Source organism: Crinia signifera, chromosome 9 (assembly GCF_055691185.1).
Source record: "Crinia signifera chromosome 9, ASM5569118v1, whole genome shotgun sequence".
Taxonomy (NCBI): domain Eukaryota; kingdom Metazoa; phylum Chordata; class Amphibia; order Anura; family Myobatrachidae; genus Crinia; species Crinia signifera.
In genome coordinates, this window is record NC_139225.1 from 17,752,779 (window position 1) to 17,776,687 (window position 23,909).

At 51.6% G+C, this 23,909-nt stretch overlaps 1 protein-coding gene across 2 annotated transcripts; it reads left to right on the forward strand.

Moving 5' to 3' along the window:
* Nucleotides 1–390: 390 nt before the first annotated feature.
* LOC146037230 (properdin-like) lies at nt 391–23,695 on the forward strand. Of its 2 annotated transcripts, none has more exons than XM_083161239.1 (10): nt 391–515; nt 4,008–4,152; nt 6,573–6,727; nt 7,786–7,956; nt 8,064–8,261; nt 8,798–8,971; nt 10,490–10,681; nt 12,799–12,907; nt 22,063–22,216; nt 23,457–23,695. In XM_083161239.1, the coding sequence occupies exons 1-9, from the start codon at nt 449–451 to the stop codon at nt 22,199–22,201; spliced, it is 1,350 nt and encodes a 449-aa protein (XP_083017365.1). In that variant the 5' UTR covers nt 391–448; the 3' UTR covers nt 22,202–22,216; nt 23,457–23,695. The 2 variants fall into 2 exon arrangements, with proteins under 2 accessions (XP_083017365.1, XP_083017366.1); XM_083161240.1 differs by lacking the exon at nt 23,457–23,695 and adding an exon at nt 22,882–22,899.
* The last annotated feature ends 214 nt before the right edge of the window (nt 23,696–23,909 follow it).

The following is a 23,909-nucleotide window of genomic DNA, read 5'->3' on the forward strand; positions in this document are numbered from 1 at the left end:
GTAAAAGTTAAACCACTCCCCAAACCTCGCTCATTTACATCACCACGCCCCCACACCGCACACACACACCCCCCCCCCCCGCTTCCATTTAGCAAGACATGCCTAAGGTTATTACCGAAACTGCGAAACATACTGCAGGCGAACATGGATGATGAACAGCGGGAAGCGTTATGGGGCACGTTCCAACCTCAGCATAGAAGGGTCACAGATTACAATGCCAGTAAGCAACCATGTAAAGCTGTGATAATACTGTGGTGTTTACCTAGCACTTCCCTCATTACCACACATATAATCCCTTCCTCTTTATTTCCAGGGGGAGGGTTTGGCAAGTACAAGCTATTCGGATGAGGGGTGGGGGGGGGGGGGGGGGGGTTGCTTTCTGTCTGCTATAAGAACTGAAGCACAAATCTGAGAGCCAGCACTCGGGTTGCTGAGAGGATCAGACACAATGCCACCCCTTTATCAGGTGTTACTGTGCGCTGTTGGGGCGCTGCTCACCCTACGAGCTGCCGCAGGTCAGTACCCTCATGTTATATTATATTCCGTTGCCGCAGCCGGCTGTAGGTCTGCAGTGCATGTATTTGTATATTGGATATCGCAGTCAAACAGGTGCAGTGATAATGTCGCACACGAGCGGCCAATGGGCCTGATTCGGAGTTGATCGCAAATGCAGTATCTTTCTCCAGTGGGCAAAACCTTACTGCACTGCAGATGGGGCAGATGTTCTGAGAGTTATATTTGGGGGAATCAATTTTTTTCCTGTGCAGGGTAAATACCGTCTGCTTTATTCTCACACTGCAATTTACTGTAGATTGTAGTTGAACACACCCCAGCCAAATCGAACTCTCTCTGCACATGTTACATCTGCCCCATCTGCAACACAGCATGGTTTTGCTCTTTGGAGAAAAATTTTACTTTAGCAATTAACTCTGAATTGGGCCCGCGTTTGAAGTCTGCGCATGCATCCGTGTTGCGCGGGGCATGCTTCCTCATGGTTGCGTCAGGCAGGGCCTGGGACTGACCTGCAGTCAGGGCCTCCAGCAGCAAAGCGCCATATCTCGCCGCACCCCCCCCCCCCCCCCCGCACGCACCTGCCCCAGCCTGCACCCGTCTGCCCCCACCCTGCCTCCCCCTACCCTGTCCCCATTACGATTACTTACCATCACCCACAGCACCGTCCTCCGGATCCTTCAGCCTCCACGGACCGGAGCGCACACTGCACAGTGCAGCCTGCAGAGCGCCGAGCCCCTCTGTGTTCTAGGCTTGGCGCTCTGCAGGCTGCACTGTGTATTGTGGTGCCTGTGCCGGCGCGGGGGGGAGGCTGTGTGCGGATGTGGGGGGAGGCTGTGTGCAGGTGCAGGGGGCTGTCGGCAGCTGCCTGGGCTCCTCCAGATGCCCGGGCCCGGGACAGCTGTACCCAGGGCACCCCCCTGTCGGCGGCCCTGGTGTCAGGTCACAGCGGTAACAGTGGGGGTATAGATCAATAGGTCGACACTATATGGTCAACATGCACAAGAGTGATACAGACAAAAGTTGACGCGTGAAATGGACGACATGGGCTTTTCATGGGTTTTTTGTGTGTCAGTTTGTACATTTGATTACGTGGACCCCCAATTAGTGTACCGCATCCCCTCCCGTGGCTCGCCTCACTCGCCACACTTCTGGCCAGGTGCCTTCTGTCCACGTGGTTGGTAAACCATGAAAAAGTTAAAAAAAATTTAAAAAATCACGAAAAACTGTTTCCATGCGTCGACCATTTCCATGAAGACCTTTTGGTTGTGTCTACCCTTTATTTCCCAGCATTTACTTCATGTACTGTCCAGGTGCGCTATGATTAGGAATAGTAACCGGCGTGAGGCACGGCGAGCACGGTGGTAGCGAAGCGAGCCCGCGGGGTATACATTCCCACTGGTGGAGGCGGCATGTTACCAAACATACAAGATTTCACTTGGAGAACTGGGGAAAAAAGCTTGTGTCGACCATGCATGTGTGTCGACCACTGTCAGGTCTACCTTTTGACCGTGTCGACATAACGGGTCGACTTGATGACTGTCTACCTTACTGTCAGTGCCACAGCATATGGGCACCTCAGTAGGTCACCCAATGGTTGCGGCACTAGCATGTATGCGCATTTGCGCTGCGTAAAAAGGCCATACGGTCGTATTGTCGACACTTGGTCGACAGTCATTAGGTCGACACCGTTGGGTCGATAGGGGGGAAGGTCGACAGGGTTCTAGGTCGACATGGGTCAAGGTTGACAGGTGTTTAGGTCGACATGGGACAAGGTCGACATGGGTTTAGGTCGACATATGCGTTAGGTCGACATGGGTTAGGTCGACAGGTCGTTAGGTCACTGGTTTTTTGAGCCGTCATGCGGTATTTCATGCCCTACCATCCACTAGGGCGTGGTAGGAGAATAAAATAGTGTGCCGTGCACAGCGAGGCACCGTGCACGAAGCATGGCGAGCAAAGCGAGGGGCTGCGGTTCACTTCCAACTGTGTCCATGTCGACTTTGTCGACATTCGGGTAAAAAAACAGTGAAAAAAACCATGTCGACCTAAACTCAAGTCGACCTTGTCCCATGTCGACCTTGTTTCATGTCGACCAAAACACATTTCGACCTTGACTCATGTCGACCTAGAACCCTGTCGACCTTCCCCATGACTGTCGACCAAAGTACTGTAGACAAAACGATCCACACGCCGTAAAAAGACGCTCATCGCTCTGTGGCCCCATAAGCCATGGCACAATCGTGTATATATATAATTATCCGTACTTGTGCCCATCTGGAATGTGGGCAGGTCAGCATTCCACTCCCGTCAGCCATAGCTGGGTGTGTTGTCATTGTGTGTGATGGTGCCATGAGATGTGCTGACATTGCACAGCCGCACACATCGCCTGTCTCTGTATCATGGTTGCTTCACCTCCTGCATTCTGTAGGAGACTCCCAGACATAGCAGCAATCTCCCTCTCTCCCTCATTAGTCTAGCAATCTCCCTCATGTCACCTAGCTAACATTATACTGTTACATTTTTTGGGGGAAAAAGGAATGAGATACATTTACATTGGTTCATCAGGACCATTTCCCAGCACTTTACCAAGTATAGTAGCTCTTACTAACTGCTTTGGGGCTCATCTACATTTGGATATACAGTAAGTCATTTAAAAAGATTCCTCTCAGATGTAGCAGTACAAACAGTGGCGTAAGTTCGTCCCAGTTGCCCGGAGGCAAGATGTGTATTGCCCTCCCCATACACACACAAAACCTTGTACCGATGGTCATCGGTCGCAATTCCCTGTGATTCCAGCCTGCGTAAGCTGAACCTACTCGCAGGGCCTAGGAAGTCTGCGTCGACTATTGTGATGTTGACCATGGAGACCTTTTTTTTTTACCTGTCAACCTAAACCACTGTTGACCTTTCACCCGTCGACATTTTGTACCTAATGTTGAGCATTTCGAGTCGACATGTTGACTGTCGACCGATGCATTGATCTATTATACCACTCGCATCTCACTCTTTGCACGCTCAGACACACGCTTGCACACCAGGGGAAGAGCTAATAGGGTGTGGATTATTAGGTCGACAGTCTAGGTTAACAGTTCATAGATCAACCACTATTGGTCGACAGGCAAGAGGTTGACACATGAAAAATAGGTCAACATGCACTAAGTCAACATGGGAAAAGGTCAACACTAGTTGTCATGGTTTTGTGTGTCTGTGTTGACATATGTCAATATTCTGTACATACAACCTTAGTTGAGCACACCTCATAAAAAAACATAAAAAAAAACCCATGTCAACTTTTTCCCTGTGTCGACCTTTTTTGCCAACGTCGCCCTATTGCATGCTGACCTATTTCCTGTCGACCAATAGTGATTGACCTATTGACTGTTAACCTAGACACTGCCTACACTAGCTCTAGTGTAAAGCGCCTATGGAAGGGTGCTAAAGCTACTGCAGCATCGAGCGACTGTGAATGAGGTCGTATTCTTTCTGTCCAATAGAGGATGTCCTGTGTTTTGCTGAAGTTAACGAGGAGACCGGACAGTGTGGGGATTACCTAGGAGATGGCGTGTCGGACACAGATTGCTGCCTAAATATTAAATATGGCTATAAGCTGAATGGCCAGTCTGAGTGCCAGGCCTGCCGGTAAGTAACCATTAGCAACGGTTTATTATAGCTTCATTTGTCACTGCTTTTTGATTGCACCCCGGACGATGTTCGTGTCTTTGGATCAGGATTAAAGTTCCTGAAAAGACCACACAGCGAAATAAAAATCTGTGGGGACGGATTCTCAGCTCATGCCGAAAACTTGCCTATAAAATCAGATGTAACGTGTATTTTGGTGTGTTCCGGTCTCCCTATAGCTCCGTCTAGTTCATACTTGCCTACCTGACCCTCTCCCTGAGGGAGAAAATGCTCTGTTCCTGGACTTCCCTGGTAATGTAGGATTGCCATCACCTGTGGTGAAACTCCTTTACCTAGCTGCCCACGGGTGATGGCAATCACACATTACCAGGGAAGTCCAGGAACAGAGCATTTTCTCCCTCATGGAGAGGGTCAGGTAGGCAAGTATGGTGTAGTTCAGGCATGTCCAAAGTCCGGCCCGGGGGCCAATTGCGGCCCGAGATGTCACTTCAAGTGGCCCGCAGCCTCCAGCCAGAAGCGGGCGGCTGGAGGCTGACGTGGGACGCACAGTACTCTACAGGTGGAACCCCGGCGAGCGCGCATTTACCTTGCTGGCTTGCATTGGTGAGGGGGTTTCGGCTGCCACTGTGAGACGTGTTTGCCGTCTTTCAGATGAGTATGTGTCCAACTTCTGCTGCAATTATATATCACCCTCCACCGCAATCACAGTGACAGCAGTGTGCGGGGAGGGGGGAGCAGCAAAGGGGAAGCTTGCTCCCGTAATATGCGGAGCGGAGAAGGGCGGCGGCGGGAGCCCAAGCATCTGTCTCCTGCAGGGGAATATACAGTGAAGGGAGGCAGTATGTGGTACATTCAGAGAAGGGTGGGCAGGCTGGGGGACATACAGTGAATGGGGGACATACAGCGAAGGAGGGGCAGTTTCTGGGAATATACAGTGAAATGGGCAGAGTAGGGGACATACAGTGAATGGAAGCAGGCTGGGGGACATACAGTGAATAGGGGCAGGCTGGGGGACATACAGTGAAGGTGAGGCATGATGGGGGACATACAGTGAAGGAGGGGCACGCTGGGGGACATACATTGAATGGGGGCAAGCTGGGGGACATACAGTGAATGGGGGCAGCCTGGGGGACATACAGTGAATGGGGCAGAGGGGGGGCATATAGTGAATGGGGCAGAGTGGGGGCATACAGTGAATGGGGCAGAGTGGGGGCATACAGTGAATGGGGGCAGAGTGGGGACATACAGTGAATGGAAGCAGGCTGGGGGACATACAGTGAATAGGGGCAGGCTGGGGGACATACCGTGAAGGAGAGGCATGATGGGGGACATACAGTGAAGGAGGGGCATGCTGGGGGACATACAGTGAATGGGGGCAAGCTGGGGGACATACAGTGAATGGGGGCAGGCTGGGGGACATACAGTGAATGGGGCAGAGGGGGGGGGGCATATAGTGAATGGGGCAGAGTGGGGGCATACAGTGAAGGGGCACGCTGGGGGACATACAGTGAGTGGGGGCATGCTGGGGGACATACAGTGAATGGGGCAGAGTGGGGGCATACATTAAATGGGGCAGAGTGGGGGATATACAGTGAATGGGGTCAGGGTGGGGGACATAAAGTGAGTGGGGGCATGCTGGGGGACATACAGTGAATGGGGGCAGAGTGGGGGACATACAGTGAGTGGGGGCAGAGTGGGGGACCATTCTGATGTGATTAAGGGTTTAAAGAATGTCAGGCTGAATGGTCGCCCACACACATTTTCACGTCACCATATCTGGCCCTCTTTGCAAAAAGTTTGGACACCCCTGGTCTAGTTGTATGACCGGTTCTTGATTTAAGAATGCCCTTTGCCCCCAGGCATGACATGTGATCGCTAAACTGTCCTGTTTATTTAGGAATTTTCTTGTGTAATCTTTCCCGGGCCGGAACCAACAGAGTTTGCTAATGATGTGGTTTATGCATTACTATCACTATCACGCCATTGCCTGGTTGTCTCTCCCCATTCTCTGGCATCTCTGTTCTCCTCCCACTCTTACACCCTTTATTCTCCTTGTCTCTCTCCCCCCTCTTACACCACCTCTCTCTTCCAGTGTTCTCTTGCCAATCTCACTCCTCCCCCTCTATCTCTCGTCTTTACTTCCCCTTCCCCTCTAGGGGTGGTGTATCCAGTCTCGTTGAGAGATGCCCCAACCAATCAAAATATAACTATTTTACAAGCTGTGTTTGAAGAAAATCAAAAAGTCTTGATACATCTCCCCCTGTATCTTGTACTCGTAAACCTTATGTCTTTCCTCTTTTTACTGTAAAAACTACCCCCCCCCCCCCCCCCCCGCCCCCTCTCAGAACTTGGGTGGCATGGGACTTCCTTCTGTCGCTCTGGTTATTGCGCCATGCTCAGTATTGCTCTTCCTCTTGCAGGACTGCCAAGTGGAGTGAGTGGAGTGTGTGGTCACCTTGTTCGGTCTCTTGTATGGAAGGGATCCAAGACCGGAGGAGAGTCTGCATAGGGAAAGGGGACTGTGATGGAAAAGACGTGGAAGTTCGATCCTGCTCTCTACAAGACTGCTGCCCGAGTGAGTAATAGGGATAACTGAATCCGCCCGTTGAGAACGATTTCAGGGAAAGGGGTGTCGACCATAGCAACCAATGGGAAATCTACTTTCATTTTCTAAACTGTACTGAAACTTGATTGGCTGCTTTGAGCAACAACTGTTTCCCATCAGCTCTGATTTATTCCCACATGACCAGGTAGGGGGCACTGTGACATAATATCCACTGGGGTTTCTGTGTGGCATAAAATGAACGGGGGACACTACTGTCTCTAACATATTTGAGGTGCTGGGATTATTTACACATTATACATTGTGATAACACTGCCAGCATATCATGTTGCCAATTTTATAGGTAGGGGTCCCCCTACAAGTTAGGTGTTTCAGAGCCCTCAAAAACCAACCTTGGATGGCACAGTCAGTATTTTACAGGGGTGTGGTATATGAGATTGGCAATGTCTTGGTCGACCACAAAATGTTGACATGTTCCTTCTAGCTGATCCAGGTAAACAAATCCCTTCATGCCCTTCAACAGCCTAGCTGGAACTCTGAGTGCTGTGTGTTACGCCCTCAGGGGTACCCAACTATGGGCTTAATTCAGAGATGTCAATTCTATGTTTGTGTGGTCGGTTTATTGATAAACAGCAGTTACAGCCGTACTCACTGTTACATGCACATTTGTAATGGAGCGCCACTTGAGTGGATCACAGTGTAGGGATTCCTGAATATAAAATTCAGGTCTGTCATAGAAGTTAAAAGAGGAGGAAAGCTACAAGTGAAAGTACAAGTACAACTATAAGTGAAAGTAATTAAAACAGATAATTAACAAGTGCCGCAAACAGCTCCCCCTACGCTGCGACGCCATGTACACTGGCACGCTCCGCAAAGCCCTAGTTACGGCACTGTTTGGATTGGCTCTGCCCCTAACACTCCAAGGTACATTGTGTCACCTTATCTGCAGACGTTAGCCATTTGTAGGTAGTACTTGAACCCTAGCAGAGCTACCGGAAGGCAGATGACTCCTTTCAGGTATCTATCCCGATTCCCGTTCGCCTATTGTTATCTTTATTATTACCCAATAGGCAAAGGCGGCTGGTCAGAATGGTCCCAATGGTCTCCTTGTTCCGTCACTTGTGAGATCGGACAAACTCTTCGGACCAGAAAGTGCAACAATCCTCCACCGCTCTGCGGAGGCCGATGCGATGGTGACGAGCAAATGACAGAACCGTGCAATACTAGAGTGGTCTGCCCTAGTAAGTGACAGTAAGGCGCATGTTTGGCACTCAGCGCATAAATTTATAAGGATTTTTGCTAAATACCTGTATTCCGATCCATTGACTTTTCTACCTATTCCTTACAGCTCATGGTTCCTGGGGCAACTGGGAGGCTTGGGGCAAATGTTCCTCCAGTTGCACCGTAAAAGGTTCTGGGATCCTTCCGGTTCAATCCCGTCTTCGACTGTGCAACAACCCACCGCCTTCCACCAACCCGCCGGGGAGACCATGTGAGGGAAGTGACCGAGATATCAGGGATTGCAGCGAAGTACCGTTCTGTCCAGGTGAGGCCCCGTCCATTTGAAGGACAACTTGGGATGGCCAATGACCATTCGATAGCTGCCATTGTTGGTTTGCCACGATGGATGAATGTTGGCGGAGATATGTTGGTCCTCCGCCATCGACGACTAGCATCCAAGACCAGTCCCCTTTCCTCATTAGCCCGCCACTTATATTCTCTAGAGCAGTGGTGCCCATGGCTCTGTGCAAACCATCGATGGCTCCAATAATGGTCTCGTGCAATCAGTGGGAATCGGAGAAAGGTGCGGTCATTGGCCAACCTCAAAGCGTGGTACTCATGTGTTGTGTGTATCTGGCCAGCTTGCTAACTGGAGTGGGGGAGAGGTATCAAGCCTCAGAGGCAGGTAAAGTGCAGAGGTTCTATCTGCCATCCCAAAGACTTAATGACAGAAGCTGATTGGGTGCTTTGGGTGAATTCTCCACTTTATCCCTCACCGAGGCTCGATACCTCTCCCTCTGATCCAGTTCTCCAAGCGTCCAGCCAAACAACATGACAAGCCAAGATGTTTTGTTTCTGCAGTGGACGGAGGATGGGGACCCTGGCAGAAAGAATCGGAGTGTTCCGTCACCTGCGGAGTGGGACGGATCAGAGAAAAGAGGTCTTGCGATAGCCCCACCCCCCAGTATGGAGGAAGACCTTGTGGCGGATCTCCGAACAGACAGATCATCTGCAATACAAAGGAGCCCTGCCCCAGTAAGAGCTTATCTGTGATTGCACCATACTCCTAAAGGCGGTACACCCTGCACACACTACTAACACAGCAGGCTTCATACTTTGGGGGTGGTTCTGAGCAAGCCATGTAACGCCACCCACGTGAATGTCCGCCCCCCCCCCCCCCCCCCCAACCGCTTTGGGAATGGTTTTTTTGCATATACATCTATTCCCAGGGTGGAGTACAGGGCCAAAATCATTTGATGTTCGCCTGACCTAGATTTGCGAAGTCCAAGAAGGGGGTGGGCGCTGACGTCTTGTCACATCAGCCCCTTGCCCCCGGAAGGCAAGTGCCCACCTGTGTTCGCATGGGGCCACTCAGCGTTTTCCTGGACGCACCCACTGTTTTAGTGGGTACACCCAGGAAATGCCCCCTCCATTACACCCCTCCCACCCTGTGCGAATGCCACAGCGGCTATGCAAGGTGGTATATTAGATCTGCGTCTGATTTCACCCTTGGTTCCTGTAACAACCCACAGGAAAAAGGTTGACACATGAAAATGTTGACCCATGAGTTTTTCACTGTTTTTTTTTATTTGTGTGTCTATGTCAACACCTGTCGAGAAATGGAACCCCAATAAGTGTAACGAGTACACTCGCCATGCTTCTCCGTAGCCCTTAGCAGGCTTCACCATTCCCAATTGTAGTCCAAACGGATCGTAATGCATAAAAGGCCTCCAACATTACAAAAAAATGTGTGAAAACTCACGTCCACCCTTTTCATGTGTCGACCATTGACATGTTGAGCTTTTGCTTGTGTCTACTTTTTGTCAAGGTCAAGCTAGCTCTACAGCAGTGAGTGGGGGGGGGGGGTGAGTGCCCCCCCCCCCCCACCGAGTACCACTGTGGTGCAGCCCAACTGATTGTGTAGGGTCATGAATACGGTGCCATTAATGCCACGTCTCCGGGCGCAAGTGGCGGATCTGCCACCCCTGGGCGTCCGTTAACAAAAGACAGCTTCTGTGGGGGTATAGGTGAAAACCGGACCAGGACAAAACCCCCGGACCACCGGACCGGACAACAAACTCTGCATTTTGGGGCTTGTAGCCTCCGGTCCGGGGGGTGTCCTGTCCGGGGGTGTCCTGTCCGGGGGGGGGGGCTGTCTGTCACACCTGTCACCAGGTAGAGGAGGAGGGGGAGAATAAAGCCTCCCTGCATGGTCCGGGCATGTAGCAAAAACCGGACGGTCCGGACCACCCAGGGAGGCTGTAATCTCCCCTCCCCCATGTCCCTGGTAATAGCTATAACAGGGACCCCCCCGGACAAGACACCCCCCGGACAGGACACCCCCCGGACCGGACCCTACAAGCTCCGGACTTCAGATTTTGATGTCCTGTCCGGCGGTCCGGAGTGTAGTCCGGGTCCGGTTTTTACATAGTCCCCTTCTGTGGCATTAGCAGATCTTCTCCAATCCGCTGCGACGGTAAAACTCGTTGCGCAGCGACGCATCGCTAAACCTAACGCAGATGCTGATGAATTAATGCCCTTTTCCTCTTAAAGTCAACGGAGAGTGGACGGAGTGGGGGGAGTGGTCCCAGTGTTCTCGTTTGACAGAAGAAGAGATTAGATGCGAGAAAAAGCCAGGAAACCAGAAACGGATCCGCGTTTGTGAGGGGACAAAACACGAAGGAGAGTGGTGCCCAGGAGAGTACAGAGAGAGCCGGGCGTGCTACGATATGGACAAGTGCTTCCGTAAGTGACTTTCATCTTAAATAACGACCGCAACCTCGTTATATCTCGGAGTGTTGCGTCACCTGCGGAGTGGGACGGATCAGAGAAAAGAGGTCTTGCGAAAGCCCCACCCCCCAGTATGGAGGAAGACCTGTGACATGTTGGCCATTGTCCTTGTCTAATTGCGAGCAATGGAAATGGAAACCCCTAGCAACGGGCACTCCCAAGCCCCAAATCTCAAAAGGGGTGGGGCTTTGTGAAAATGGGCGGTGTTTTAGTTCAAAACTGGGTGCACCCTGGGGGGTTTTTGCCCGGCCAACTAGGATTTTTGTCACCCGAGGTATGGTAACCTAATCAGCGAATAGGGACGTTGGAGCATATTTTGCACATCTCAATGGTGCGGGGGGATGGGGGGAGGGAAATGTTACGCTTCAATCCAGGGGCGCCGATTTACGTTTTTGCTGGTGGGTGCTCAAGGGGGCGTGTCTGTCGGGGAAGGGGTGTGGCCCTGCAATGCCCCACCCCCAGTCTGGGACAGAGGCAGGCGAGGAACCGGGCAGCGCCGAATCGGGGTTGCCATCGATGGCAATTGTGCAACAGGCCATCGATAGTGCTAAACTATGCAATGGATGACCATCGATATTTTTACATATCGATGGTCATCCATTGTGTTTGATTGATTGGCCTGTGGGCCAATCAAAGCACGGGGGCGGGGCTTCGCGGGTGTCAGGGGGCGGAGCTATGCTACGTGTCCCGACACTTTGAAAAAAAAAAAAAGTAAAACATCGTTTTGCTGTTCCATCAATGGAGGAAAACCATCTGGTTCTCCCCCATCGATGGCAAAAGTATTCAACATCGGCCATGAACCATCGATGATTTCGAATCATCGATGGTCGATGGCCATCCCTAGGGTCCCTGCAGCGCTGGTGAGGCAACAGGTCCCAGCAGCGGATGGGCAGTCAGCGGCGGGGTCCCTGCTGCGGATGAGAACTAGAAGCGGTATTAATACCGCTACTAGTTCTCATCCGCAGCAGGGACCCCGCCGCTGACTGCCCATCTGCCGCAGGGACCCCGCCGCTGACTACGTTTTCAGACTCAGCGGCACAGGGTTGGCGGCAAGCGGTGGGTGAGCTCCGGCAGTGGCCCGTGGGTGATCATCACTTTCCATGGGTGCTCGGGCCCCAAAGCACCCACGGTTTTGGCACCTATGCTTTTATCCCCTAGGAATCAAACTAGGGGGCAGGTTTCTAAAAAATAAGTTATTGGTAACGATACGTCATTCATAATGTGTAGCGTGTTTACTGCCTGCACTATTGTATGTTGCCTATATCGTTAATGATGCATGCTAGCAGAATGGGCTGGGTGACATCACTGGACGATATCATTAACCGTATCCTTCAGTGTGTGTACGATATATCATTCACTCATCAGCTAGTGTGTAGGGGGCTTAGGGATTGGGAAATAGACCCTTCAGCCTTAAAGACAGATCAATTCAAGAAAGTAACGACCAACCAGCTTCTGTTAACATTTCAAACACAGGGTGCATATACTAACCACGGGAGAGAGATAAAGTACCAACCAATCATTTGTTTTTCAAACACAGCCTGTATGATGGCAGTTGGGAGCTGATTGGCCGATACTATATATCTCTCTCCACTATATAGCTCTCTATGTATTAGTAAATAAACCCTTAAGCCTTGGAGACAGATACTTTGAAGAGAGATCAAGTGGAGAGAGAAAATGTACCAGCCATTCAGCTCCCATCGTTTTTCAAACCTAGCTGTTAACATGTCAGATAGGATCTGATTGGGTGATACGTGGGGCCAAATGTAATAGGATGAGAGTTTCAGAAAGTGAGAGATTTTGGGAGAGTTTTCTCATGTTTTTTAAAGCAGCAATCAATTACATGGCAAATGCAACCTGGTTTTGCAGTGTAATTGATTGCTGCTTTAAAAAAAAAAAAAGGGAAAACTCTCCCAAAATCTCTCACTTTCTGAAACTCTCACCCTATTACATTTGGCCCTTGATCTCTCTCTCTCTCTCTGTGTTATCTTTCTCCAAGGCTTATTACATCTGTCCCTTATGTGTGTATTATTTTATCTGCAAAATTCTAAAACTCTACAATGTTTTGTTGGCAGTGAAAGGCAGCTGGTCAGAGTGGAGCGAGTGGGGACTCTGCTCAGCTTCGTGTGGAAAAGCGGAGAAATCCAGATTCCGGGAGTGCATGCCGATCTATCCGGATTTCCCGTGAGTCATCTACCCTAAACGCTGCTGCTGAGGTTTACCGCTTCTTCTCTGCTCATGCGCTGCAGCCACCAAGGGCCTAGGTCGCATTCGGTCCCGATAGTCACGCGGACGAACTTTGCACTTCTTAAGGCGCCTAGAGAATTATGCTGCTTTTATCTTATCTCTATATCTAACACTTAGGCCGATTGTAAATTCACACTAAATTCAAATTTGGTGAAGGCTCAAACAGCCATTTAGCACTTTAAAAGGGGTAGGGAGGGTGGGAATCCAGACTCAAAGAGGAAGTCCTTCCTGCTTGCTTTCCTATAAGTACCCCTCTCTAAGCTGACGCCCCCCAGCTACCCGATAGGGCAGATCTAACTGCCACTCAATATTTGCCTCCGGCCTACATCTTGATGTTTACAACTTTATTTAACTTCTGCAAATTCACAGGCTCTTAATTACACTCGGGCCTATGCGGCCCTTGTTACATCTAAGGCGCCTAGAGAATTATGCTGCTTTTATCTTATCTCTATATCTAACACTTAGGCCTAGAAATAACTCACACTGACACCTTAACTAATAAATAAGACACGGACACCAACTGCGTAAGTTTAAAGGTCATCTAGGATATTTATTTAAAGATGGTATGACCCTAAATTGTTTAGGGATGGCAAGAAGAAGCACTTGAGACCAGCACCCTCACAAAACGCGGATGCCCCTCATGGCGGCGACCAGGTCGCCCCACTCGCTGGCATCACTCAACAACTTGTGTGTACAGCCCGCTCCGCAGCGGCATGCCACGCCCCTCCTAGGGCCAGACGCGGGCACTTCCAGGAAGTGTCCAGCGCCCCACCGCGTTGAGTCGGGACTCGCCTACCTTCTTGGCAGAGGGGCGGGCCATACCCCACGGAGACCACCTGACACCACACTTGAGTGCTGGTCGAGAGCGCTCAACCGCCACTGCCTTGGCACCCTTACCCCGCCGGGTTAACCTGTGCCACAAGGCCCGCCACCCCAAAACAACTACCTACGCCCTAACTACACTAGACTAACTAGAATGTCCTGCAGAAAAATAGCCATACCAGGGTCCGATAGGTAACACCCCGTCCGGCCTATACAACTTGGGGTTGGTTTTCACAATAGTGGGATGCCTGACTGCTTTACCACCCTTTGCCACTATGTATCTGGATACGGCGTGGTTCACTTTCTTTCTGGCCTTCTCAACAGCCTCTATGCTCCGACACCCCCGCCATGCGAAACGGGGCACTATGTCAGACCAGACCAGCAATACACCTGGCCAACGCTGTATCCTTGCCATGTCCTTCTCAATTTGAATGGTTAATGCAATGCCTGTCCGCTTGACCAAGTCATTTCCCCCCAGGTGTATGACCAATACATCAGGTATGCCTAATCTCCGGGCTTTGGAGACTAGCAGGTCCCACAGGCCATCCCACTGAAAACCCCTGATGCCCAGCCAGTGCCAATGAGTGCCTAGCAGCCCAATATATATATGAGTGCCCCACTAACCAAACCCTGCCCAGAGTCCGTGAGGGAGGGGGAGGGGCTGAAAAAGAGAAAACCTAAGGTTAGCATATAACTTTATACTGTAAGACACAACTGGAATGCATTGACTATGGACCCGAGTGAAGGGGAAAAATCTTAAAAAACCTCTGGTGGACTGATGGGGGAAGGCCAATTGAGATTAAGTCCCCTGCAGAGGAAAAAGTAAAAAAATTCCCTTCACACCGTCGATTCCGGAACGCTAAAGTTCCAAAACCGATTGTAAACAGGATGTTTTCGGGTCAGCGCAACAGGCGCTATCTACAACTTATCTAACCTTATATATTTCTTATATGCGGCTGACTTCCACCTCCCCACCGCTTGAACTGAGGACGGTGGAAGCCCCGCTGCGGCTGCGCAAGTTGCCGCCCCAATTCTGAACGAATGCGTTCCGTACTCTTTCTCGGGGAGACCCAAGGCCGCGACACATCTCCGAAACACAGCCGCAAACTGGAATCGGGTAAGTGGCCACACCTCTTTGTGTGCCAGGAACTGTGCCGCGGTACCCGGTCCGCCCGAAACATACTCCTCAGCCAGAGATACAGGACATATTGCCTTATTGCAGTGCGCCCTCAATGTTATCCAGGTGCCCTTACCCGCTTGGTCTGTCTTAGACCTCCCTATCTTGCAAAGTATCTTCCCTTCACGGAAAACTACATTTTCTTTAAGGAGCCCCGAAAGCGCGTGTTTGTTAGCTGCCACTAACTCGCTTACCCTAAAGGCTCCAAAAAATGCGAAGGAAAATGCCACTCTGAAGAGTGCCGCCTCGTATCTATTCTCCCCTACTGTATTTAAACACTGCATAAGGTCACCCAGCATGCCCTCATCCACCGGGCGCCGAGAGTCTGGAACCCCTGGCTGTGCCCTAGCCCACCCTTTTAGGGCTTTGGTCAGTACAAAAGACCTAGTGGGATCTGGTTCGCCTAGCAACTTGGCATGGAAAGCTATCCCCGCCAAAGCCGCCGCCATAGCCGACTTGGACCTGCCGTTTTTATAGTGCTCCCAGACGAAGGCTAGCAACCGGTCCTCAACCGACTTACCCTCTGCCTCCGGTGAGACCTGAAAGGCTGACCAATCCCTCCAAGCCGCCCCATAAGCTCTACGTGTGGACGGGGCCAAAGATAGCAGGGCCAGTGACTTCATGCCGACTCTATGACCTGCCATACAAAAGGGGGGACAGCTGAGCCCTGTGATAGCAGCCTCTGGCGCCAGCTCGTGAAATCTCTCGAACTGGAACCTCGAGAGTGCGTCCGCTATGCTGTTGTCGACACCCGGGACGTGTCGGGCCCTAAAGTGTATATTGTGTTGCAGACAATGTAGCACTAGGTGTCTTAGTAGGCGCAATGCCTCCGGCGATGTGGCCCTCTGGTTGTTAATCGCATGAACAACTCCCATGTTGTCGCACCAGAACACTATGTTCCTGTCCGCCAACTGGCCGGCCCACAACTCGACCGCCACAATTATGGGAAAAAGCTCCAGCAGTAACAGATTAACCGTGAACCCACGGTCGATCCACGACTGTGGCCATGGCGCGCAGCACCATTCGCCTTGTAAGTAGGCCCCAAATCCTGTGGAGCCCGCAGCGTCCGTGTAGAGCTGTAGCTCTACGCTGGAGGCTGGTTCCGCCGGCCACAGCAGCTCCCTGTTAAAATGCTCTAGGAAACTGGACCAGACCGCTAGGTCACCCTTTATCTCTTGCCCTAGCCTAACTGTATGGTGGGGGTCTCTCACCCCCGCTGTGGCCCTCTCCAGCTTCCTGCAGAAACACCCTCCCCATCGGAATAATGCGGCAAGCGAAATTGAAAGATCCCAGCAGCGACTGAATCAGCCGCAACCGGACCCTCCCCTTCCGCCGGCACTCCTCAATAAGCGCCTGTAACTTCGCCACCTTGTCCTCCGGCAGCCTGCAACATCCGCCATCAGAGTCTATTTCGATACCTAAATACAATATCACCCTGGTGGGACCCTCTGTCTTGTCAGCTGCTATGGGGGCACCTATGGCTGTCAATATGTCTTTGGCCCGTTCCAGAATGCGCTTGCATGTGTCATCATCTCCTGGTCCCACGAAGAGAAAGTCATCCAAATAATGAGCCACCCCTTTGCAGCTCGCGCCTTCCTGTATGCACCAATGCAGGAAGGTGCTGAATCTCTCAAAGTAGGAACAGGAGACCGAGCACCCCATGGGCAGGTCTATATATATGCCCCCTTCTAGCCTAAAACCCATAAATCGGAATGAAGTGGGGTGCAAGGGGAGCAGCCGGAAAGCGGACTCTATGTCCAGTTTCGCCATTAGTGCCCCTTGACCAAAGCCCTTCACAATCTCTAGAACCTCATCGAAGAGCTGGTAATGCACGCTATACTGTGATTCCGGTATGGCAACGTTGATGGACCCTCCGGGGGGGTAAGACAAGTGTTGTATTAACCTATACTTCCCCGGCGTCTTCTTAGGGACTACGCCTAAAGGGGAAAAGCACATGCGGGGCAAGGGTTCGGCTGCAAAAGGGCCTGCCATCCTTCCCAGTTCTATCTCCGCATACACTTTCTGTCTCACGACCCCCGGAAAGTCCCTCGCCGACTTGAGGTTCTTATGTGACCTCACTAGGACTGACTCAGGTATGGGCAACTGAAAACCGAACTTAAAACCTCTAAATAAGAACTGTGCCGCCTCCCTGTCGGGGTAAGAGGCTAGGCGGCGAGCCAACTCGTCCAGGATTATGGGGGAGTGTGCCTTACTTGTTGCTAGGCCCTGCGTCACCCTGATCCTGGGCTCTTCCAGACTTGCAGACCTTTCCAGAGTGACCTGCCCCGCACCAACGGCACTCGTGTCTGTAGCGGCACTTTGCGCCTCTCTCGCATTTGCCGTCGTTAAAGGCAAAACATCTACCTTTGCCCGGGGTCTTCGCCCCGGGTTTCCCCCCGAGAAAGGGCTTCCTGCCAGATTGCTCAGTGGATGGCTGACCTTTTCCTATGACCTCTAGCCATATCTCCACATGCTTGCAACCCATGGGCATGCTTGCTGACCCCTCGTGAGCCCGGCGGAACTTCTCGTCATAGTCCCGCCAGGCCCCGTTCCTGTAGCTGATGAATGTTTCGTTCACCAAAAATAGGTAACGGAGAACATTCAAGTGCTCATCTGGCCTGGTGCTAAGGTAGCACGAGGAGAAGATGAGGAAACCCCTGAGCCAATTGTGGAAGCTCTTGAATGTTGGCTGAGGATTTCTTGGCCTTGTCAAATTCCTTTTTCATATCGGCCGTTAAAGTGAAGAGGTCAACAAACTTCCCCTTCTTAATCCTCTCTTTCACTCCCCTGCGGAGCCCCCTGGCTATGGCCGTGTTGGAGCAGTGAACCTTGTCCCCCGCCGTGTCTGTAACGGGGGGGGGGGGCGCGTCCCTCTGTTTGCGCTTTGTGCCTCTGACCCCCTTAGCTACAGCTCGCGCAACCAACTTGGCCAGCTTGCGCGGGCGCCCTGACTGCCCCTCGTCCCCGCTACTGGCTGTGGAGTGGTAAGATGAGGATTCACATAACGAATTGTCGGTGTTCTCACCCTCCGTGGATTCAGCCCCGTCCTCAGGCTCTGCCTCTGCCTCTTGTGTCCCGGGTTGTTCTGAAGGCCTGGGCCTCGATGACCCGCCAGCTTGCCCTTCTTCCCCGGAGACGCCCCCGGGGTCCCTGCCGCTCGTGACTACTGTGGCGGCCGGGGTAGATGACCTCTGACCCGACCCCGAAACTTACAGGAGTCCTTGCGTGGCACTCTGTGTCGAGCTCATGGCCCCGTCCGAACCTGTAGATGTTTCAGGAGACAAAGGCAAGGCATTACCCATGGAGCCTGACGCTGTGGAAAACCCCACATCACCCCTGGGTGCCCTACCCCTTTCTGCACTCCCTGTGGGTGTATAGTGCGGACGCGGGGGGGTGAAGGTTGGCTGTTGCCCATATGGGTGTGGCTGAAACCCGCTCTGATAGGGATGCTGCAACCCTGATGCCCAGCTAGCCGCGGGCTGTTGTTGGAAACCTGACCAAGCATACCCGTAGGGCCCCTGTGGTGTCCCACTGTGCTGTTGGAAATAGGGGAAAGAGGTATGTTGGCCCCAGGTAGGCTGGTGTGCCATGGGTTGCTGTGCTGGTGGGTACCCCGGGTGGCCGGTCGCTACCGCTGTGGGAAAAGGCCAGACCCCCTGCTGTTGTGGATTGGCCGTGGGCTGCTGAAATTGCTGCAACCCCGGGTAGAATGATGTCTGGCCTAACCCTTGGTGCCCTTGCTGCAAGGGGGCCGAGGGAGGGAACAGCCCCTGTGGTGCCTGGGTTTGCCCAGGGCCCTGGTGCCATGCTGCTTGCTGCCCCTGGTAGAACTGAGCTGTGGTAGGCCCCGTGCCTTCCCCGCCGCCGCGGGTTAACGCTGGCTGCCCCCCAGTAAAAGTTCCCGTCTGTGGGGCGAAACTGCCTGGCAGTAGCGGCTCTAAAGTGTGTGCCAGGGAGCAGAGCCGGCCTTAGGCATAGGCCAACTAGGCAATTGCCTAGGGCATTTTGAATGCCTAGGGGCATCAGCAGCTTCTGCTGATTAAAATGATATGCAGCATGCCTATTTTGTGTGTGTGAGTGAGGCTGTTAGCGGCTGTGCGAGTCCTGTCTGTGGGTGGGTTGGTTGTGCAATAGTGTGTGGCATATGTGTAAGGGGCATTATGTGTGTCATGTATAAATGCAATAATAATGTGTGACATATGTGTAAGGGGCATAATGTGTGTCATGTGTATAAGGGCATTAATAATGTGTGACATATGTGTAAGGGGCATTATGTGTGTCATTATGTGTATGAAGGGCATTAATAAAGGTTGGCATAATGTGTAAGGGGCATTATGGTTATAAGGACATTAATAAGGTGTGTCATGTGTAAGGGGCATTACTGTGTGGTATTATCAGGGGTGCCGAGAAAAAGGGGTAGGGGGTACAAATTACCCAGGCCAAAGTCTGATGGAAGGGCCCAGTGGGGGCCCCGGGCCCCGTCCCCTTAAGTGACAGCAGCAGCTGCAGCTCTTCTCCTCTGCCCAGCACACCCTGCTTTATGCTGGGTTGCAGTGTGGCCATGGAGGTGCTTAAAATACAATATTTTCTCAGGATTTTTTTCTAATGGTATAATGTGAATAATATGAGGAGTAATGTACATAAGGTAAAGTGGTACTACTGTGTGATGTAACGTGAATAAGGGACACCATCGCATGATATAATGTGAATAAAGTTGCACTACTGTGTGGCATAATTTGAATTGGGGGTACTATTGTATGGCCTTGCCCCTTCCCAGCAAGAACACACCCCTGTTTGGGCTCCGCACCGAATGGGTGCGCTGTTTCTATTTAAAATATTGCGGGTAGGAGCACCAAAATGATGACTGCTATGATGAGGGTTGATGATCTTGGGAAAGGGGAGCAGGGTCAGAGACAGAACTAGTGGCGGTGCTAGGGGGCAACAGTCAAAATCTTGCCTAGGGCGTAATTTAGGCTAGGGCCGGCTCTGCCAGGGAGGCCTGCAGAGTGACTAAGGGTGGCCCCCTGAGTATTGCAGGAAGCCTTGCTGGGCCTCCTGTAATCACTTGCATGGGGCTGGCGCTAGTTGTGGGCGGGGTTGATGCCCCCCCGCTGCCCCCATAAGGCAGCGCATAAACTGGGGCACCAGGAGCTGGAGGAGGTGTACTCATCCCCCTTGGCTCCTCTTCGCGGTGTACCTGTGCTATGTGCACCCCCACCCTGTTACCTGGCGACCTGTCCTGAGCTGCGGGGGCCACCAGCGCCTCGGCCCCGCGTGTTGGTGTGCTGCTGACATCACCAGCCGCGCTATACGCGACCTGGCGATGGTATCGCACAGCCGCCGGGGACCGCGTGATCCCCGCGACTGATGCGCCGCTGCTGCTGGGACTGACTGCTGACAGGGGAACAATTCCGCGCTGCAGCGCCGGGGAGAGAGGGCATACAGAGTCGCGCTGGCGCTCTGTGGCCGCCATATACTGGGCCGCGGCTGGAGTTTTACCACCCCCACGCCCTGCTACAGTGATCAGGGGACGGGCGGCGTCCGCCAGCCAACGGGGGGGGGGGAGCGCTGCGCTTAGGACGCCCTGACATCTTTGAGGTATAGTAACTACCCGCTGGACCCGAATAAGTAGAAAGTACTTAGCTTCGTTTGTCCTTGCACTTGGTCACACAGGATTGTCCCAGCAGAAATCCAGACTCAAAGAGGAAGTCCTTCCTGCTTGCTTTCCTATAAGTACCCCTCTCTAAGCTGACGCCCCCCAGCTACCCGATAGGGCAGATCTAACTGCCACTCAATATTTGCCTCCGGCCTACATCTTGATGTTTACAACTTTATTTAACTTCTGCAAATTCACAGGCTCTTAATTACACTCGGGCCTATGCGGCCCTTGTTACATCAAGTCATACTTGCTGACTTTTACATTTGCCTGGGGAAGCCGCGGGAACAAGGCGGCTGACTCAAAGCCCTGCCCCCCAATCCATGCAAACACCACGATTTGCGGGTCTGCGAGTAGGGGCGGGGCTAAAATGATGTGATTTGCATTATTTTAGCCCCGTCCCCTCTCCGCGGACCCGCAATTTGCGGTAAACGCTGATAATACGTTCAGCGGGGAAGGGGGGTGCAGGGGCTCTGGCCGGCAAGCAGGAGACTTGCCCACCTTTCTGGGGGTCCCAAAATAGTCGCACAGTGCACACGTCCTGTGGCGTTAGCATGCAGAGCTGCAGGACTGATTGAGATGTATTCCGCATCCCGAAATGACTGCGGCAAAAGGAGAGAACGTGCCCATTGCATCCGAACCAGCCCCTAAGTGTTACAATTGTCAACATAAATGTGTATTGGCGGAAAGAGCGTCATGGTTACTTGAAGTATTCTGCAGCGCGGCACTGCAACGCGTTTCGCCATTGCATCATTGACTCATTGGCCAATCCGCTTCACCCATTTCCCCAGCCAGTGAGACGTTTCTCTTGATAATGTCATTCCTAGATTACGTTTACTCTCTGCAGCTACAGTATGGCTCTGAAACTTAAGTCGACTATGGGAGGGGTTTGTCAAGGCAGTGTCAGGGTCGCCCTAAAAGGTCGACATGCACAAGGCTGAAAAAGGTTGACACATCAAAAAAAGGTCTACATGAGGATTTTTGTTATTTTTTTTAAATGGTGTCGATATCGAATCACATGAACCCCCAATTAATGTACTGCGTCCCGTCCCATCCCTCTCTTCGCTTGTCATGCTTCAGGCCAAATAACTCACTCTGCTGCTACTGCTTTAACGTTCCCAATCAGAGTCCATGTAAATGGTAAAAGTTCCCAAAAATGAAAATAAAAAATTGGTGAAAAACTCATTTCGACGTTTTGTTCATGTATCGGCAATAGCAATGTTTGCGTCTGCATTTTGTCTAAGATTTTCATTAAAGGGTTATTGCCCTCTGTCGGTCATAAGTGGTACTACAATTTTTGTAATTTTAAAAAAATACTGTTTGACCATCTTGCTTGCCTGGACACATGTCCCTCATTCATGCTCGCAGCTCACCGCCATACAAGTATTGCCACCTTCCCGTATTGTTTGATAGTAATTGGTGTATTTTTCCTATTAGGCTCGTTGTTGATGGAACCACTAAGCCCCTGGACGTTGTTTTCTCTGGAAAGCCCAATACCAGATGTCCGCCCATTGATGGGCAAAAGTTGAAGGTGGAGGAGAAAACAGAGTGTAAAAATGTTCCGGACTGTCCGTAAGGTGGGAGTTAAATGGTGAGTGGTAAATGGTGGGACGCTGGCCCGGAGGACGTTCCCATGCAAATGGCGCTGTGATGTCAGCTACCCGTCCTCTTCCCGTACAGGGAAGACACAAAGCTAAGACACCAGAGAGTGTCTTAGTTTTGCATGCCCCTTCCAAATCATTCGATGGTCGGCGACCATCGAACAATTTGGCCCCCACACCCAAGGCTGCGAATAAATGTTTATGCAAATCATCCATTCTCAGCCACGTGGGGAACTCGGCGAGCAAATGGGGGATGGGCGGCCATGCTGACGGCGTTATATCCACGTGCAGCAATGCGAATTTCACAGCGTTGCGTGTAACATTCAATCCACCCCTAACTGCCTCTGTATTACTTACTGCCTGTATAATGCTGATCAGGAGAACCTGCACTGGCCCATGTCATATTTTGAAAAACCCAACAGATAATTCATTGACTCGAAGGGTCTGCGAGTGAGTTAACGTACCACAACTATCACGCCTGAGCCCAGAGGACTGTGCCCCAAGTGCATGCTCCGATGGGGCCCCTCCTTCTCTGATGGTGCAGTAGTATCGGGCATTGTGCCAGAGGCTACTGTGCATGCTCAGGTCTTCGGAAACATGGCACCCAAGCCACGCTCATGGGGACAATTCTAATTCTATTGCGCATGCTTTGCAGACCAGCGGACATTTTCTCAGTGATTTTCTCAGCTGTGCAGCCAGTGGTGGACTGTTGGAGCGATGAGTATAATTAATGGGTGCAGGGTGTGTGGACCCATGTTATTTTCTTCACCATCATCTTTCTGGGTGCAGGAAATAGTTACTGTCCTGGTCCCCCACCCCTAATGGTTAACGATATAGTCCACAGCATTCTACAGTGATTGTCTGGGCAGTACATCCACCATCCAATACAGGAACTAGATCCTGGGCAACAGATGCAATTTAATTGTCTTACTGTATCTTGGTTTTCTGTAGGGGCTTGATCTCTAGGTCACCTCCCAGTCTCCACCCTGCAGGGCCGAAAGATCACAAACCCCTTGGGTCCACGTGTGAGCAGTAAGGGAACCCCAGATTTTTTGCTTCTGCGCAGTATCCAAAAATGGCTCATTTGCAGAAACATCGACACTGCATCCGTCCCCGAATCGGGCATTTATTTCAGACTTATTTGACCTGTTTTGCATCAATAAAGTCACGCTACAGCTACAGTAGGTCTCTGCCAATACTGCAACATCTTATGTTTTCTTTCTCTTCCAGATTTCTCTGCTTTGGATCCACGTCCCCCCCTTGTCGGGATTCCGGCGTTAGGATTTTGACCACCGGGATTTCGTACCAATCCCCGTATGTCAGTGCCCTCTGCTGATGCAGCTGTGGGTATATGCCCTGTCCTCTATTGTATACTGCTGTAAGTCACTGGTTTGCTTAATCATTTATGTAATCTGTAATTGGGCGCTGAGGATCCCTTTTTGCGCCGTATAAATAATAGATACTAATGGTCACAAGTTTGTTTTTTCAAGTTCGGATGATTTGAACTGTATGTGAGTACTACACTAGGTGGCGCCATTTCTCGCCCCTTCCTAGCACAGATTTTTTATTTTCTATTGCAGTGGTTCCCAACCTGGGGTACTAGTACCCCTGGGGGTACTCTGCAGACCAGTTGGGGGTACTTGAAAATAATATTGGTAATGGCGGACGATGAAAAGGTCTTTT